Here is a 19,645-nt window from a genome sequence, read left to right on the forward strand (position 1 = left end):
TTTGCTGGACAGATATAGAGGCTTTACTAGAAACATGCACAGTCATTTAGTTGCCATGGAAACTAGCTTCGACAAGAGACATAGGTAATGACGTCATGACCTATAAATGAAGACTGACTAAAGGTGTCGATGTGTGTTGAGTTCAATGTGTATCGTGATAATGTTAAATTTTGTGCATTTTCTTTCTGCACAGTATGAACAAAGGAGGAAAAATTGAAGAAAAAACTACATTACCCAGCATGCTTTGGCGCAGGGCATGCCGGTGATGTCACAATAAGTATATATACGGCTACAGGGAAGAATTCCTTCCTCCATTGTTACATTGTAACAAACGGGGCCGGGGCGAAACCGGGCGACACGGGGGAGGAAAGGCGTTTTTTCTCGGTTGGACCTTTAAAACATTTCGACATTAACCAACAAATTAAAGCCTCTCCGCGTTAAAGCGAGAAGACAGAAGAAGAGAGCCGACTGAAGCCGCCCCAGGAGAAAAAAAAGGATAAACCAACACAAATGTCAGCGGATTTCTCTCCATCGCAAGCTTTTGCAAAGATAAGACAATTCAATTCGGCTGTTCACATTATTCAAGCTGCACAAAGAATCTGTGTTGAAAATGTGTGGGAATAAATCGCAGCTAATCATATGACGCCCTTCTTCTGCTTTCTCTTTAAACAGAGAGAGAGGCATGCAACATTTTCTAAAATAAAAGCCTCAGGTTTTTAAACAGGCAGTGTGCAGAACAATGAACATGGAGCCCAAGTAGCCTTATTATAGTCAGATGAAAGTGTGAGAGCAAATTGACAGTCACGCAAGAATTCAGCTAGATCTCCACGGTTTGCAGACTGGATCTTTAATTCAAGGGTTTTCAGTTTTTCTTTGGCACCAGATCATCTCAAAGGGCGTTGAAAGATTGATGTGCAGCTCACATTGGAAAAGAGGAACGACCTACGAGCTGCTTGGAATAAGGGTCCCTGTTTCTGCCCCAGGTAAGAGGGTTTAGTATTTCATTAACCGGGCGTTTTGCCATTTTGTGTGTGTGTGAATGTGTGTGTGTGTGTGTGTGTGTAAAAAAATGGGAGCATAGAGAGGCCGGTCACACACTGATAATACCCAGCCTCCCCCCAAATACACAGTGTGGCCAGTTTCTGCATGTACTCAGTTAAACAAATACTACACCAACACTGCATGTGCCTGGAGATAAATACACAATGAAGTAACAGTTGTATTTAAGGATACAGTCTTCTTCCACATCCTTTAAAGTAACAGCACAATGACTGTGGTTTTCTCAAGGGACATGAGCCTACTTGTCAAAAACCCAGCCATTGCTCTATTTTCTCTATTTATATTTGAGTCCCCAGCAGAGAAAATGGATCATATGGATGCTACAGTCACATTAGCATATTCAGTGAACATTGAACACCTGCTCAGCCTCCTCTAGAGTCTTAAACTGTGTGGAAAATCTCCATCCGAAGAGGAATGTTAATGTAATATGCAATTTAAGGCTGGATTTGAGTGCTGTTCAACTGACTTTGCATAGTAATGAGACAAATAACAGCATCCCCTTTAGCACCAGGACATTATCTGATTACTTTGGCACCCCGGGCTTATATTGTAGCTCGATATATCAGGATAGAAAGGCCTTCATAATCAATCATATTGCAGTAAAATCACTATGTCTGCTGCAGCTGTGGGATCAGCTTCCGTATGACATGATCACTTCATATATCCCCCGTATTTAACAAAGAAAGGCAACACACATAGTTCCAGTTTAAGGGTGGAAAGTGGACAATGGGTCATTAGGGGCTGTTATAATGGAACAAAAGTGGAGCATACTGGTGTTATAGCATGTTGCATGTCAAACCAGGCCCAGTAAGACGTTTCTTATCCATGCATAGTTGAATAATAAACTTACATTTGAGGATATCTTATTTAAATGCAGCTATTCTTTCCCGGGTCTGCAGTTTTTCATTGTGACAAATGGATTTTGCACATTCAGATAATTATCACAAACATTACACAACATACATGATATATCTACTGCAGCTGTCTCAACACAAACTCAAAGAAAACAGGCAATACCATGGTACATACAGGTAACATGTAGGAACGCATTTTGATTCTGCATTTGTGTATTATTTATTCAAAATGCAGCCTTTTTAACAGGCACATCAAAATATCAACACATCACTCCTGTCCTCGCCAGCTTACATTGGCTGCCAGTTTTTCTATCGTGTCGATTTTAAGATCTTATTGATTACTTTTACAATTTTAAATGGACAGGCCCCAAACTATTTAAAGCAACCTTTTAACCCCCTGTGTGCCTGGGCCAGCCCCTCAGGTCTGTGGATGAAGCTCTGCTGGTTGTGCCAAGATCCCGTGACAGGGCCTTTTCAATCAGAGCTCCAAGTTTGTGGAACTCCCTCCCACTGACAATTAGACAGTCCACAACCTTAACTGCTTTTAAATCCTCACTAAAAACATTTTTATATAAGAAGGCATTTCTCCACCCCTAATTCTTGAATTTGCTCTGCATTCAGATGTCTTGTTTTGCTTCTGTCTTTTCTCTCCCCCCCTGCTTGCACCGTTTTTATGCTTTGTAATTCTCTGCTTTTTGTGGTGAAGCACAAAAGCACAAGTAAAGTTTATTATTATTATTATTATTTGGATTGCTCTTGAACTTGGTGAGCTGCAGTGTGAATACAAACCTATACGTAATAACATTAGTGGTTATGATTGACCTTGTTGTGGCTCTCCTGCTCATGTGATCCATCCCCTTCGTCTTCATTCGCTCATATCAATCCTGTATGCACAGATTATTGCAGAAGAAGAGAAAGTGCGAGAGGCCATGGACATCATCTGTTTTAAGGCTGCTCAGATAAACCATGCTTGCCTAGTTGCTATGGTGACGTTTGCAGACTTGATGATTTCAAAGTAAGATTTCATGAGAGTCGTGGGGTAGAGTGAGGAAATGATGGAGCAGGAATACAGATGAAAAGAGAACAGAGCAAACAGCTGATGTCACCTTTTGTTTGTGAGTTCAGAAGTGACCTGAGAGGAACAGTTTTATACAAATGTGTGACATTAGGACCATTTTTGTCATCAGCACCCAGTTATTTTTCGACTTTCCACCATGAGGTCACTTTGTTTTACAAATCTTTGGTGTTGCAAATGACTCAACGTGTCTCTCTCTGCTCCCTCAGAAAGCAAGTTTCCATGGAGGCAAGTTCGTCCCTCAGCCTCAAACGCAGATATGAAGAGGTGGTCAACAGCTCTCCATTCTCTACACCTAAAGACTCTGACGATGACATCTCCAGCAGTGACAGCGCCGACAGCTGCGACAGCATCAACCCCCCCTCCAGCACCACATTTAACCGTAAGGAACCACAGAAGGAACCCAAGGAAGACCCATTAATACACATAACAAAAATATGATGACTCATGTTAACCAGAACATCTTACCCCTCTCTCTCTACCCTCAGCCACCTCCATCCTCAGGCAGCACAAGCCCTCGCTGGGTGGAAAACGGGTGCGTTTCGATGTGGTGACGGTGTACTACTTCCCCCGTCGCCAGGGGTTCACCAGCGTGCCCAGCCAAGGGGGAAGCTCCCTGGGAATGGCTCGTCACCACTCCTCCATCAAACACTACACGCTGGGAGAATTCGCCCGGGAACAAGAGACGAGCCACCGACACACATTACGCCAACACCTGCGCCAAGAGAAGCTCAACGCACGCAAGATGAAGGTAGAGTTCACGTCATATAGGAGAGTGTCACTCAAAGGGATGAGTTTAAGTACGTCACCTTCTGTTCCAAAGGGCATTGCTATTGGTCTATATGCAAGACATTTTCACAAAAGTTTTTGGATTAAAAAGAAATTTCTCCAACAGTGAAACAACATTTATCAAATGATTGATCTGAAATGAAATTTGAATATACTAGGATTGGCTGCAGGGATGGTGCAATAGCTCCAAAGTGTTCCTTTCTCTTGTGTATAATGTAGAACCTGTGTCCTAAGTTACTTGGGGTTATTTATTAATACTACTATGGAGGCACCTAAATGTGTGCAGAATACAAGTCTAAGACAAGAAGTCCTTCAAGGCAATAAAGTGCATCACATCACACTTTATATATCGGATTTTGTTGTATCCTCTGGTATTGTATTGTATTCTCTCGTATTCTATTGTACTCTATCGCGTTGTCATGTCAAAGTAGTTTCATGCTGTATCGTATTGTATCATCCTAAAGTCCTTAGTACTGGATCATAGTACTATACTGTACTGCATTATACCCTATCGTAACAAGTCCTGTCCTATACTGTCTATACTCATAATACAGCACTGCACCATATTGCCCCGTACTGTATTATACCTATCCTATCCTATCCTATCCTATTGCATTGAATTATATCGCACTGTAATGTATTGTATCATGTCGTATCATATCATATCGTATTGTATCGTATCATATCCCATAGCATCCCATCCCATCCTATCCTATTGCATTGAGTCATATCCCACTGTATCGTATCGTATCGTATCCCATCCCATCCTATCCTATCGCATTAAATCGTATCCCACTGTACCGTATCATATCGTATCGTATTGTATTGTTTCATATCCCATTGCATCCTATTTTATCCTATTGCATTGAATCATGTCCCTCTGTACTGTATTGTATTGTATTGTATCGTATTCTATTGTATCGTACCGTACAGTATCGTACCATATTGTATAGTATCGTATCGTACCATATTGTATCGTATCGTATCGTACCGTACCGTATAGTATCGTATCGTATCCTATTGTATTGTATCGTATCGTACCGTATAGTATCGTATCGTATCCTATTGTATCATATCGTATCGTATCGTACCGTATTGTATCGTATCATATCGTATTGTACCGTATCTTATCGTATCGTATTGTATCGTATCGTATCGTATTGCATCGTATTGTATCGTACCGTACCGTATCATATCGTATCATACTGTATCGCATCGTATCGTACCGTATCGTACCGTATCGTATCATATCGTATCGTACCGTATTGTATCGTATCGCATCGTACCGTATCTTATCGTATCATATTGAATTGTATTGTATCGTATCGTACTGTACCGTACCGTATCCTATCGTACCGTATCTTAATGTACAGTATTGTATCGTATAGTATCTTACAGTATCTTATCGTATCGTATCATATCGTATCGTAACGTATCTTACCATATCGTATTGTACCGTATCTTATCATATCGTATTGTATCGTATTGTATCGTATCGTACCGTATCGTACCATATTGTATCGTATCGTATTGTATCGTATCTTACCGTATCTTATCATATCGTATCGTACCGCATTGTATCGTATCATACCGTATCGTATTGCATCGTATCGTACCGTACCGTACCATATTGTATCGTATCGTAGCGTATTGTATCGTATCTTACCGTATCTTATCTTATCTTATCGTATCGTATTGCATCGTATCGTATCGTACCGTACCGTATTGTATCGTATCGTACCATATCGTATCATATCCTATTGTATCGTATCGTACCGTATCTTAATGTATCGTATTGCATCGTACCGTACCGTATCGTACCGTACCGTATCTTATCTTATCATATCGTATCGTATCTCATCTCTTATGAAAACTCTTTTTGACTTGTGATAGTCTTTACATTTTCAGAAGTCTTTTGGTTGTTGTTGACGACAACAGAGACAGATCATTCTTGAATAACTGATTTAGGCCTAATGAGTTAAAACTATCCAACGTTCATTGAGGAAAAGTCCTCAAAAATGAATACAGAACTGTTTGTTTGCCTCCTACCTCATTTTTCATCTTTCTGTCAATAGTTAATGTTGTGGTGGTTGCACCCAGAGAATTGGAAGTACTGAACTAAGCTTTGAAAGTGCATTTAGATTTTTAATACAACTCCTCCTTGGCCAGCCACAACAGTGAAATACTGATTTTGAATTGATGCATTAGTGTTAACAATCCACCAGTGTAATATTTCCAGTATGTATGAGTCCAGGAGCCAATTATATGCAGATGAAGATGGTACTGCAGTATTAGTTTTATCATAAGAGCGTCTCCTATTATCCACCTCTCACAGTAATCTATTAACTCTGTCTGTCACCCACAGCTGACAAGGAACGGCACAGTAGAGTGCGCTCAGGCAGACCTGCTGACTCTGGATGACGTCTCAGACGAGGACCTAGATGTGGACGGCGTGGAGGTGGATGATTGTTTCTTCCTCCAGCCGCTGCCCACGAAGCGCCGCCGGGCCCTCCTGCGAGCGTCTGGCATCGCCCGCATAGACGCCAGAGAGAAAGCTGAGCTCAGAGCGATCCGAGTGTCGAGGGAGGAATGTGGCTGCGACTGCCGCTTGTACTGCGACCCTCGCCACTGCGGCTGCAGCCAGGCTGGTATCAAGTGCCAGGTAAGAGCTGTGTCTGTGCAGAAAGAAGAGAACCGCTGCACATTTCACAGAGATTTGAATGAGTCAGACCTCGCTGCTGAATTTAAATGTGCGCTACATTAATTTGAAGTCATGTAAGCGCTTTACTTTCCCACAGGCCTTATTCTGAAAATCTTTCCCCTCATAAAACTAATGATGCTGAATTTCATTGAGCTGGATCGGTTTCAGGGTCCTTTGTCTTGTGCATTCTTGCTCACTGTCATGGCTTACTGTGAAAGTTGAATAGAGGGCTGCCATCATTATTGTCACAATGACCAGTCAAATTGTCTGCTGTGACAAAGACCTCTTCATTTCATTTGAAGGACTGTGAAATGGTTTCATTTAATTGACGACTCCAGTTCTTTATTCATTGATTAAATAAGCATGTTAAATTATTCCACTGGAACCGTCTTTGTTGTGTAAAATCTATCAAAAGAGCATAAAAAAGCACATGTAGATCAAAACTTTGTCATCTAAATGTGATCCATAGAGAAAACTGTGTTTCTGCAGGACAACAGATCTTTTTTTTGCCAGCAGACACAACTGAAAATGTTCACTCTGTCATCTTTTGTTGAAATCGAATGTCTATTCTGAGTTTTTCAGTATCTGCAAAAAAATGTGCTCTTGAAGGAGAGCAACCTAAAGCGCCTTCTGTGTGTGTTTACAGGAATGCTACAAAACGACTAATTTCTTAGTCATTTAAAAAAAAAAAATCCATCTAACTGACTAGTCTAAAGATTTGAGAACACCCAGAAAACATTCAGAATCGAGCCCAATTTATTTAACATGGCTGAAACCTGGATCAAAGAGCCTGAGGGTAAAGCAATGTAAAATTGTTACTTTGCTTTGTAACAGCTAGCAATACCAGCCTCTGGTCCTCCTTGAAGGTTAAAGGTGACATATCATGTAAAATGGACTTTTTAATGGTTCTCTACCTGAAATATGTGTCCCTGGCATGTCTACAAACCCCCCGAGAATGAAAAAAATCCATTCTTCCCCTGTTTTGATTTCTACACCTTTCTGTAAATGTGTGTGAAACGAGACGTTTCAGACTTCCGTGTTTTTGTTACGTAACAACAATATCCGGTCTGTCACAGAGTCAGAGCTCGGAGCTTGTTCAGCCCATAGACTGTATAAAATAATACTGAATCCCCCCTCCGTTTTTCATTACCTGCTCACATGTGTGCTAACAAGGAGCTTAGGAGGGAGGCATGCTAGTTGTAGGCTGTCTTAATAAACACAAAGGTCGGTTTTACTCCCCACGTCTGCAGATTTGAAGATCTAGTGGATGATTTTTATTTACCATGGATAAGTGCTAGCGCTAGTTAGCATAGCTACATAGCTACATGTCGTAGCTGTAGCTGTGTACCAAGACACACGTCTACATACTGACAAATAAAACAACAAGAAACACAGAATCTGTGACCAATCCTTCAGAAAAGGTCCTGCTGCCTTTCTGGTAGAGGTCGGTTTTACTCCCCACGTCTGCAGATTTGAAGATCTAGTGGATGATTTTTATTTATCATGGATAAGTGCTAGCGCTAGTTAGCATAGCCACATAGCTACATGTTCGTAGCTGTGTACCAAGACACACGTCGACATACTGATAAATAAAACAACAAGAAACACTAAATCTATGACCAATCCTTCAGAAAGGTCCTGCTACAGGCGCCTCTCCGTCAGGATCAGATTCTGGATCAGATTCAGAGGGTTGAAGTAACGCGGGTCTCTGAGCAGCCGTGTATATTCAGCCAACATGTAAACATTAGATCAACGTGCTGGACAGCCGAGGCACATCCACTTCCTGAGGGGGCGTGGTCAGAGGGAAAACAGAGTATTCTGAGGAGGACTGAAGAAGAGGGCTTTTCAGGCATGCCAAAATCTGATTTCAAAGTGTTTTTTTGAGCATAAACTTTAAAGACATGTTTTGGGGACCTCTTAGACCAATATATATTGATGAAAAAAGCGTGATATGTCACCTTTAATGTCCACATTCCCTTCCTTGTTACACATTGCTCAGAGTGGTGAATAGCCAGTTTAACCAGACACAGCCTTGAGTCTATGTATAAAATACTGTCAAACCACATGACGAGATGCCAGCTGTCATCTGTACTTGTTTACATCCAGGTAGTAGAGCATTATTGTATTATAGCATTATGGCAGTAGCCATTAACTATACATTATAACTGTAGAGGCCAAGCCAAAGCTCTAAGCCACTGAGGCGCTGCACCTGGAATACCTATTTGACGTGCTGGGAATTACCGGGCTTCATGAATTAAAGTCCAAGCCATATTTGCAAGTTGAACTCCTGGTCTGTTTATTTTCATGTTCTGTGCTCCCAAAGTGTCCAATACAAACATATCACAAACAAACATCGGCGCACAACTCCCGCAGCACCATGCTGCTTTACCTTTCCGGGCGGAACACCTGACCACACAACAAAGGTTCCTACCTTAAATAGGAAATTGACCACCAATAGCCCCGTACGACCTTAAACACGGACACAGGTCACATACACATATTCAAATCTGCCTTTACAATAACATTATGAATAGATTTATAAGGCTTTATAACAATTGACACATTCATGCGGCTTATATCAATGTTATAAAGTGTTATAAGCAGTGAACATAATACCTTATGAAGGTATGATTTATAATACATTAGACAACATTGTCTTTTGAATTCTTGGTTTCATAGCACATTTCAACTCCCACAACTTTATCCAGTTATAAATGTTCATAGAGAACTCACTCAATGTATCCTTAGTGATCATTTCTATGATTCTCAAATGGTTTAATGTCTTATTAATACTTCATGAAACCCAGAATGCAAAAGTGCTGATGTTAGTTTTGCATCAAGGTACACTACCAGTCAAAAGTTTGGACACACCTTCTCATTCAAGGGTTTGTATTTATTTTAATTATTTAAAACACTGTAGATTAATACCAAAGACATCAAAACTATGAAAGAACATATATGGAATTATTTAATGAACAAAAAAGTGTTAAACAAACTAGAATATGTTTTATATTTTAGATTCTGTAAAGTAGACCCCTTTTCCTTCATGACAGCTTTGCACACTCTTGGTATTCTCTCAGTCTGCTTCATGAAGTGGTCTCCTGGAATGGTTTCTAATTAACACGAGCCTTGTCAAGAGTTCATTTGTAGAATGACTTGCCTTCTTAATGTGTTTGAGACCATCAGATGTGTTGTTCAGAGGTAGGGTTAGCACACAATGGATAGCCCTATTTGACTACTGTTGTAATCCAGATTATGACAGAGACATATTATTTCATAGTTTTGATGTCTTCAGTATTAATCTACAATGTTAAAAATAATTAAAATAACTAAATTAATAAATAATACATACATTAAAAAAAACATTGAATGAGAAGGTGTGTCCAAACTTTTGACTGGTAGTGTATAATGTATTATAAATCATACCTTCATAAGACATTATGTTCACCGCTTGTAACACTTAATACAGATTGCTTTAAGTTTTTGTGAATGCTTCTAATCACCTATAAAGATTGTTATAAAGCCTTATTAATGCATCTATAAGCCTTTATAAAAGTGCTTATGATGCTTTATAAGTGATGGGTTCATAGAAGTGTTACCACCAGAGCTACAGACCCAGTGGTGGATGGCTGTGCTGCAGCTTCAACACAACACATGACAATTAGTATTTCTTAAGCCAACTAGCGAAAGTGATATTTAGTAATTTGGTCGACTAAACTAAAACATCTCAAGCCTTTACAAGTCTTAAAAAACAAGCAAATTATTATTTTGTTAAAAAGAAAGGACACAACTTTTAAATCTATATATCTCTGTGTATGCATTTTTGAAAGATAATATTTTTTCAGATCATTTTAATTCAAAAAAATTAAGTGAACATGCCAAAAATATGATGATTGATTTCCAAGCTTTCTAAAATGTGAAAAATTAGACTTTTCTTTGGACTGTTTTCAGGATTTTTTCTTCTATCACTTATTTTTATTTCCTGTTTCTTAGTCACTTTGTTTTTTTCAGCACAAATCACTTCCTGCACCTTTTTTTTTATCTTAGGATGGAATAAGATTGCAGTTTTGCTTTCTGTCCTCCTCAGGTGGATCGGATGAGTTTCCCATGTGGATGCTCTCGGGAGGGCTGCGGTAACGGAGCGGGCCGCATCGAGTTCAACCCTCTCCGTGTCAGAACTCACTACTTGCACACCATCATGAAGCTAGACCTGGAGAAGAGGAGGATGCTTATACAAGGGACCGGGGAGCAGTATGCAGATTCTGACCTGTTTTCTTCTCCCTCCTCCACCTGCTCCACCTCCCCGGACCTCTCCTCCGTCACCGGCCTGGACTCTGAGTTGGAGGAGAGCGAGGTGCACGCTGAGGTGGAGGTTCAGGATCTCCTTGCAGAGCAGGACATCCTGGAGCGGGAGAACGAGACGGCTGTGTTGCATCTTCAGAGCGCCGAGGAGCAGGAGAGGAGGGAAAGGGAGGAGGCAGAAGGGGAAGCAGTGCAGGAGCTAGACGGAGGCCTTGCAGAGCAGCCTCTCTGCCTGCTGCCTACTGCCTTAGAGGGAGAGCAGGCTGAGGTACCAGGTGTGGAGCAGGTTCTTCTGCAGGGTCCGTTCCCTACAGGGGCCACAGTGCTGTGCATTACTGACAACCAAGAGGAAAGCCCCTCAGACCTCCTCAAAGACTCCTCCTCTCTGCTCTACTATCAGCTCAGTCCCATTGAGCCTGGAGCGTTCGACAGTCTGCAGAGAGAGGAGGACGCTGAACAGGAGGAGTGCTTTGTGAGAGAACAAGAGCCAGGAGAAGGGGAGAGTGAGGACAGGAAACAAGGAAGAGTAGAGGTGGAGGGGGGTGGAAATTCTGAGATCATCTCCAGGCAGAGTTTGGAGAAATCTTTGACCAATGAGATTCTGTGCTCAGAGCAACATGTGGATCTACAGGAGAGACCCTCGAGTCCCCTACAGAGTCTCTCTGAAGACGTGTGCCAACGAGGCTCCTGCATGGAGGGAGGAGTAGCTCCACCTCCTCCTGAAGTTTAGTTCTCACTTCTCTGCAGATATTTTGCACAACAGCTTCATCCAAGATGAAAAAAAAGAAACATTTCCATTTAACACTGCTATCATGAAGAATGATCACAGGTTGCAATCTGGAGTAATGACTGTAAATGGATTATGAGTATAAGATTACAGGAGGACAGGGGGAAGATGAAAGCACATACAGATCACTCCCCTGTAGTAATAAGGATGCAGTTACAAGGAAACATTGTGTGTAGTTGTGTCGGGGTTGATAAATGCGGCCTTAATGGAAAAACATTCAAACACTTGTGTGTAGGTTGTCGATGAGAAAGTGCAACAAGTAGTGTTCTGTTATTTTCCAAACTGAAAACAGGATTTGTGAACGCTGACATAAGCCTTTATGTTTGGTGAGTTATGGATCCATCAACACTAAACACAAATTGTTTTGCAGTTGGTTGGAAGTCTGTTTAGAAACTTCACAGGCTCACTTTCCATTACAGCAAACTTGTGCTGTAGAAAAGCCAAATGAAGGCCTCTGATAGAATCCTCCGCTGAACATAGACCTAATAATCCTGGAAATACTTGTTTTTGTGTACTGTAAATGCATTTGAGCAAGACAGAGCTGAGATTGCTGCTTTTGTGTGCACAATGTGAGTGGACTGACCTCGCACTGTATAGAAGAAGTGGATGTGACTCATCTTTTAGAATATCTCTTTTTGAAGCTTTGAATCTGGTGTAATGGCCACCGCCATCTTTTTTTTTTTTGGAGGAGCCAGATGTGACCAAATGTGACTGACAGGTTAGATAGTGTCGACACTCAAAAGCTCAAATTTTAATGAGTTTATTTGCAGAAAATATCTCATTAACTTAACATTGGGTACATTGACCTAAAAAGCTAGGATTGAAATCTTATTACAAGTGGTCATATGCCAGAAATATGGTCTGAGTAATGAGTACAAATATCTATCAAAGCAGCAAAGAACCTTTTCCTGATACATTTCTTGAAATAAGATGTGATACTGAAATATTTTCTTGCATCATGTGCAGATATTTGTCCTCAAAACAAAAAATCTGACCTTGTTTTTGTGTCATAATATCTAGAAATAAGATGTATTCCAGGACTTGTTATCAATGTGACTTCAATGAAGCATAATGAGATATTTTGACAACTAATTAGACAAGTAAACTCGCTAAAATTTGGATTTTTGTAGTGTCAAAAGGCTTTTTTAAAGAGAACTATCATTGTCACGATAATTTCATGCCTTGTTGAAGAAAACTTGAAGAGAACATAAGATAATGTGCTGAGAAGTGGGATCATCTCCGGAACACTAACATATTTACATCCAGTGAAGTCGCCCCCTGGTGGCCAGTATTCATAATCTGGACATCATGCAGTATTAAAGACTTAAAACTAGCAATTTAGACCATAAACTAATTCAGATTTCTACTAAGGTGATAAATCAGCTGATGAATAGGCTCCTTTTCTCCTTTGTTTTCATACAACCTGACTTCTTTTTGCAGTCGCCCCCTGCTGGTCATTATAAAGAATGCAGGTTCAAGGCGCTTTCACATCGTTTACTACATCCTCTTCTTTTATACAGCCTGCAGGACTGAGGACAGCCAGTGTTGATGCTCTGCTGTTTTTACATTAAACCAACACTAGTCAGCAGACTCGCTCTGGCCTCAGTTGTCTCTGTTGCTCACCTTGGACTGCTCGTGCAAATGCGATTGATTTGTCAAAAAAACCCTAGTTTACTTGTAGTTACAATGCCTATGATATTATGAATATTACTTTGTGTCTTTTGTGGATTAGATGCTGTCGGTTTGAAGTCCTCGCAGTTTTTTTAAATATTAGAGTGAAAGGAAATGTTCTTTCTTCAATACTGCTGCACTGTAACACCATGTAGTTAGTCATGTCATGATGTGAAACGTCAGAAACATCTTTGATGAAAGGAAGAGATGAGTCAAATCTCATAGAAAGAAAATAACACTTAAAAGTCGTGATGGGATGGTACTAATTTATGAGCAGATTGACCTGAATTTGTATATTTTGTGTTCACTCTGTACGGTATGGGTGTGTGTGTGTGTGAGTGCGTGCATACTTTACATTAGTGCGTCCGTGTAAGAGAAACAGTTCCCTGTATGTACTGTAAAATGAAAAGGTGTGTTTTAGTGAGGATACATATTTTATTCCTGAAAGGTGCTGATGTTACAGATTTACACTTCATTGTTTTTTTCTCTCTCCCTGCCATCATGAGAAATATGATTTCATGGAGATGTTTCTTGATGACTGAAAGTAAGAAGTTAAAGTGTTGGAGATTCTCTTGTAGGAATGCAATAGCTACTGCACTGCAAATCATTAACTTGGCGATTCTTGAAAAAGTTGTGCTTTTTGTTCATTGAAATGCAATCCTTTTACATGTTTGGTCTTTTTAAAAGTCTTTATGTTGGAATGATTGATACTGATCTGTGTTCTTACACCAGAACACTCCTTTGTTTTGTTGCCTAGAATACATTTGTTGCTTTTGGTAACACAGGATGTTCTGTAGTGTGAGACGTCTGATGTGTTTCTTTGCCTTTTTTTTCTTTGTTTAAAATCGTCTTAATATAATTCTGCTTAAGAGTTGCACCAAAGCAGTGGTTTCAGACCTAATTAAATGATGCTTTCATCCATCAGATGTGAACAAAGCAGTCTCCTGTAGTTATTGTGAGGCTGTAGATTTATTGTGGTCATGTGATTCGCCCTTTTCATAGAGCCATCTTTGAAGTGATGATGATTACAAGCTGCCTATTGTTGAGCTTTTTGTCCTTGGCTTTCTTCTAATAGACTTTTAGGTTTGGGACCACTGCATCGAATCGACTCCATGCCACACTATGTGATTGTGTGTATTTGTGTGAATGGGCATTGTGTGAGTGTGGGTGTGACAAAGACTGATACGTTTAGACTTCATCTAAAAGCTGTGAGAAGTACTCTCATGCTAACTGTTGCCTAAAGTGGACAAAAAAGGATTTTATACAAAAAATAAAAACAATAAACACTCATTTTAAAGAAGGAACAAGTTTGAGCTGTGTGGTTTTTATTTCTCTTTACTTTTTACAATAAATATATTTAAAAAACGACAATGACCTTTTGCCAATATCTCATTTAGATTACTTACGTGGTCACTCTTATTCTGGATCACTCTGGATATATTATGTATTCTATATTAACCAGTGATTAACTTCCATCATGATGATCTATTTTTGTAATATTTACAGTTTTTATTTGAAGGAAAAGTATACCTAATTAAATTATTTCAGGTGTTTTATGTTTCTAATTGAACACACTAATTTATGCAGTTGTTTGTTTTGCTAATCACTGTGTAAAATGTATTGATTGTGTCTAGTCACTCTGAAACAACAAACTGTGAATCCTTTGTCCTCATCCAGACACTGGAGGTCATGACAAAAACTGCCTGCAGGCTGCAGTACATTATCTGACCACTAGATGGCAGCATAAACTCAGTGCATTCCCAACACACCATTGAGATCTGTTACATCGTTGAGGGTTCATTCTGCAGTTGTTTGAGGCTTTACATTTATCAGTGCTACAGTCAAAGTTATATTTGTGAATTTTGTATAGCTACTTATACTTAAATCTTCAAAGTGGTTACTTCTAACTATCTGATGAAAAAAATGTAAAATCAGCCTCTCACACAGCCAACTACAACAAGCAGCTTTGATTCTAATAATTTATGAGTGGCAGAAAATAACATCTTTATCAGACTCACTTTCAGCTTATATATTTAGAGGGCCTCTGTTTTCTACCGGGTGCAACAACAGATTACGAAAGCCCAAATATTTGCTCTCCTCTTGTTTCAATTGCAGGAAGTTCCTTGCATGATAAAGTGACACAATGGCTCCCCTCAGCTCCCCATTGACCTAAACCAGAAGTGACTCTTTGAGCTGCCTTTTGTGCCAGCGTATCCAGCACAGTACTAAGGTCTTATGCAATAACCTGTGACTGGAAGAAGGCTCACTTCTCTGACATGTACTGCCCTTTGTCTAACAATTAAAATCTATTTAATCCTGATAACCATTCATTTAAGATTGCTGCAATGTTAAAAGGTGATCATATAGTCATCATAGGGCATGATCCATTCATCCATCCATTCATTTTACACTGAGTTTAGTTTAGTATTGAAAAGATACAGAATATGTCCTGGTCAGTCATACAGTTAGCTTGTTACACATGGCTCAAATTGCTATTCAGGGCAACTATCTCCCAAGCCAGTGACATGTTAAGCTGCCTATTCATAGAGGGAAAAAAACCCAAACAATAAGTACAGAAAAACCCACAATATGTAGTTAATTATGTAGCTGCTAAGTTGGTTTGTTACAGGCGTGGGCACCCATTCACAGGGATACAGATGGACCGCTAGTGGTGTTAGCATACAGGCTAGCTAACTAGCTAAGAAATGTAATGGGTCATTCTTTAAATTTTGACTTTTAAATTACAGCAACTCACTTGTAACTTATATAATCATCATTTCTATGATTATATTATATGACTATGATTAATAGTGTATGTGAGTCCAAAAGGGACAGATACAGACATTAGTTCACAAAATGTATAAACAGTGCAGTATCTCCCATTAACTGGCATCATTTTAGAGCTGTGAATCAGGTAAATCAATAAAGCAATACCATCCATCCATCCATCCATCCATCCATTATCTTGACCGTTTATCCCATTAGGGGTCACGGGGGGCTGGAGCCTATCCCAGCTGGCTTTGGGTGGAAGGCAGGGTACACCCTGGACAGGTCGCCAACCTTTAACAGGGCAATAAAGCAATACCAAAATATTAAATTAAGTAGGAGCAGAAAATGTACTGATCAGTTATACAGTTAGTTTGTTAAAGGTAGCTAACACTCAGAACACTGAAAAAAGACAATAAGTCATATAAGCACAGAGACTAGCTAGCTAGTTGTGCAATAACTGATGCAGTTTTTGAGTCATATTAGCGCTTATAAGTTACAACACCCCAATTTTCACTTTTTTCTTTAACATTTGAGGCACACATTAGTCCATAAGGACTAAATACAGACATGAACACACAACATTTTTACACAGCACTGTTTCCCATCAACTAGCAACATTTTAAAGATGCTAACTGAGAACTATTGCTGATGGAGGGCACAAATAAATCCCAGAAAAATGCTAAATTAACTGTTGCATCACCTAGGGGGCTGTAAATTAAAAACTGGTGATCTGCATTATGTTACCTGTAGAATGCCTTGTTCATGTGGCTTGATATTATGCATGTACCTTTGCCTCTGCTGCTTTAACTCCAGATATCCTTTTCTTTACATGTATTTTGGTAAGTTTACCAACATTATGGAAGTTTAAAACCAAATCACTGGCGTATCCCTTTAAGAGCTTCTTTTTACGTGAGGTTACCTGATTTAAATTTCACTTCTCTTTGTGCCAATACCCATGTGTTTTTTGTTTGTATGTGTGCCATTACTCACTCGGCCAACAGCCCCAGAGCAGGCCCACACGCACACAAACAAACACCACAAACATGCATGAACAAATTACCTCTGGAACCTGAGGAACAATTGTGGCAGCGGTCCACTTCTCTGAGAACCATGCCTCATCTGTTTGACCTTTCCGGTCTCTTGTTTTCTTTTGTCGCTTCTCTCCAATCGCCGGAAGAACTCAGCAAGGTCTGATACACGAGCCTGTGGAAATAGCTTTATAAGGACATTGAAAAAACATCATAATCAGAGGAGAGAATGGCTCCCACAGTCTTCTATAAGCACGTTGACAGACATGCGAAATCACCAGCTTTATCTGGGTTTCCAGTTTAATGTTGTGACTGGACAGAGCAGGCGAGAGCAACTGGGCATTAGAAGAGTGACGCATGTGAGATGGAAAGTGGCCACACCACCTCGCCCCAGCCTACCAGTCTGAAAGTGCTGCTCCAGCGCCTGGAAAGAATGCTCCCTCTTTCCTTTTCTCCCTGTGACGCCAGCACTATGGCATCATTAGGCCTGCACCGAAACCAATCCCTTTTAAATGGCACTATTCATAAAAACGGCTCGTGTTTTTTTACGAGGCTACCCTGCTCTTCACGTGTAAGGGAAATCCAGACCATCAAGTATAAAGTTCACCTTTTGTATTCAGGAGAGAGGATCCAAATGTCCTACTGAAAGCAAGAAGACGGAAACAGTGAGGGTAGAATACTTAAGCTGTTTAACTTCTGATTATCCCTTATGTGCAAATCAGCTGGATGCCCTATAACAAACAAAATAATCAATAATACAATCTTAAAGGTAAAGTGATGGGCTTTTTTTGAAAATGTGATGAGTGTGAGGTACAGATGTTTGTGTTATGTAGTGAGTAAAGAAAAAAACTATCAGGAGAAAACTGTATCTCTAGTTTGATACAGGTACCCTAAAACCTAACCATGAACATTTCTAGGATCTTATTTTGCATATGCACAATAGACAACATCTGCATGACTCAACTGTGTCAGTTGACTTTGCATTTCAGGTTTTAAATAAGTTTCAGTGGCAAGAAAACACTGAAGCCAAAAGTAGACGTTTTCAATTATGTCATCATGCTGCGGCTTTAGGATGGCACTGCCAGAACAAGCAGAGAGGCGAACTGGATGGAAGCAAAGCATGGCAGCACAGTGGTGTGACTCCCACTAGATCCAGAAAAACAGCTGTGTGTCCACAGCTGTGTGAAATATGATGTGTCTCACTCTGCCTGCTGCTCCCCAAGGACGCATCCGTCATCGCTGCATCCAAGTTCCCCCGACAACAAAAACTCTGAAAGTCACTGAAAAAAAAAAAAGCCCCGGCATGTTTCTGTTCATGTGCATGTTTCCTTGTGGTTTTGTAAGTTACATGTTTTGTTTCCTCTCAGTGCTGTAATAAAAACCCATCCCATTAGCTAAGCAGCTGGCCGTGTTCCCAGCTTTCCTAGAGGTGGAGGTTTAAATATCTATAAGCTTACATCGTCTCTTAACAATAACCATTGGGAGACCTCATGTGAATGTTTTCTGTCTTTACCCCGTGGAGAGAAGAAAAGTGACTTCATATCAGAGGTATCTGGAGGAAGAGGAATCTGCATGCAGTGTTTGACGCATGATGCTTTAAGGATACTTTTTAGTTGGGTTAGCAAATTTGGGCAAAAAAGTAATGAGCATTTTTGGTTGATGACTGTATTTACTTCTTTAAAATATTTTTCATTTATTTTTATATCTTAGATGGCAACTGAATGGTTAGTTTCATAAAGGTAGTTTCATAATACATAACAATACTAGTCAGTATTTTATTTGACTTCCCCTCCACATTTAATCAACACTATAAGCAAGACCACAAGGATAGTTGGCCGGTCTTGTTTTGGCCCAGACTTCTGAAGTGTATGTGTTGGGTCAACGACATTAAAATGTTTTCACTTCTCCAGAGAAATATTTAAACCATCTATTATGGGTTTCCACAAAATCTGTTACAGACATTCATCGGTGTCTCCTCTCACTCCTCCATGAGCTGTTTGTAATTTCAATGCAGATGTGTCAATAAATATTGGACGTATTGGCAAGAAAATGTGGGACAGACATTTTTTGTTCCCTTCATGATGAATTTAATTGTTTCAGCTTCTTCCTCCGTTGTTTTTCTAGTACTTAATCCAGCCCTCTGTTATCAGCCGCATTCCACTGTGGTCTTCATCTATCTTCCAGTGTCCATCCTGTCCCAGTCACCCGCCTCCTGTACTATCCAGGCTTCCTTTTCCCAGTCAGTCAGTGGCAAGGACGGCACTGTTTTCAGAGTCTTCAGAAACCAGCATCTGTATTTTCTTGTTACTACCTGTGGTTCACCTTCATGCCAGTTCTGTCCTTCTGGATTTGTTTGTCTATATAACTTTATTCTGCTAGATTAGGCCTGTTTCTCACCTTTTATTCTTGTGTATTTCCAACCTGCTTGTCCTGCATGTAAAGAAACATACAAATACTGTATGAACACAAATCATTCATCAAAAATATAAACTACGTAATACCCACATATATGATCCGCACTGACCTCAGACTGCCTGACAAATCTGCAAGCATTGATTTGATTGGTCACAAGAGGGCAGCATACAAGCTGTGAACACAACCCTGACAGAT

The 19,645-nt window shown here is 40.1% G+C and overlaps 1 protein-coding gene across 1 annotated transcript; it reads left to right on the forward strand.

Moving 5' to 3' along the window:
* The first annotated feature begins 332 nt into the window (after positions 1-332).
* On the forward strand, positions 333-14,542 carry csrnp2 (cysteine-serine-rich nuclear protein 2). The gene is made up of 6 exons (XM_034694894.1): positions 333-384; positions 867-983; positions 3,198-3,370; positions 3,477-3,739; positions 6,143-6,439; positions 10,566-14,542. Exons 3-6 carry the CDS (start codon positions 3,211-3,213, stop codon positions 11,508-11,510), a joined length of 1,665 nt encoding a protein of 554 aa, XP_034550785.1. The 5' UTR covers positions 333-384; positions 867-983; positions 3,198-3,210; the 3' UTR covers positions 11,511-14,542.
* Positions 14,543-19,645: the final 5,103 nt, after the last annotated feature.

This window comes from Notolabrus celidotus, chromosome 11 (assembly GCF_009762535.1).
Source record: "Notolabrus celidotus isolate fNotCel1 chromosome 11, fNotCel1.pri, whole genome shotgun sequence".
Lineage (NCBI taxonomy): Eukaryota > Metazoa > Chordata > Actinopteri > Labriformes > Labridae > Notolabrus > Notolabrus celidotus.

Coding starts and splice junctions, on each gene's coding strand:
- csrnp2 (XM_034694894.1), top strand. CDS start 3,211: ATGGAGGCAAGTTCGTCCCTCAGCCTCAAACGCAGATATGAAGAGGTG. Junction 3,371..3,476: donor CTCCAGCACCACATTTAACC/GTAAGGAACCAC, acceptor CTCTACCCTCAG/CCACCTCCATCCTCAGGCAG. Junction 3,740..6,142: donor TCAACGCACGCAAGATGAAG/GTAGAGTTCACG, acceptor TGTCACCCACAG/CTGACAAGGAACGGCACAGT.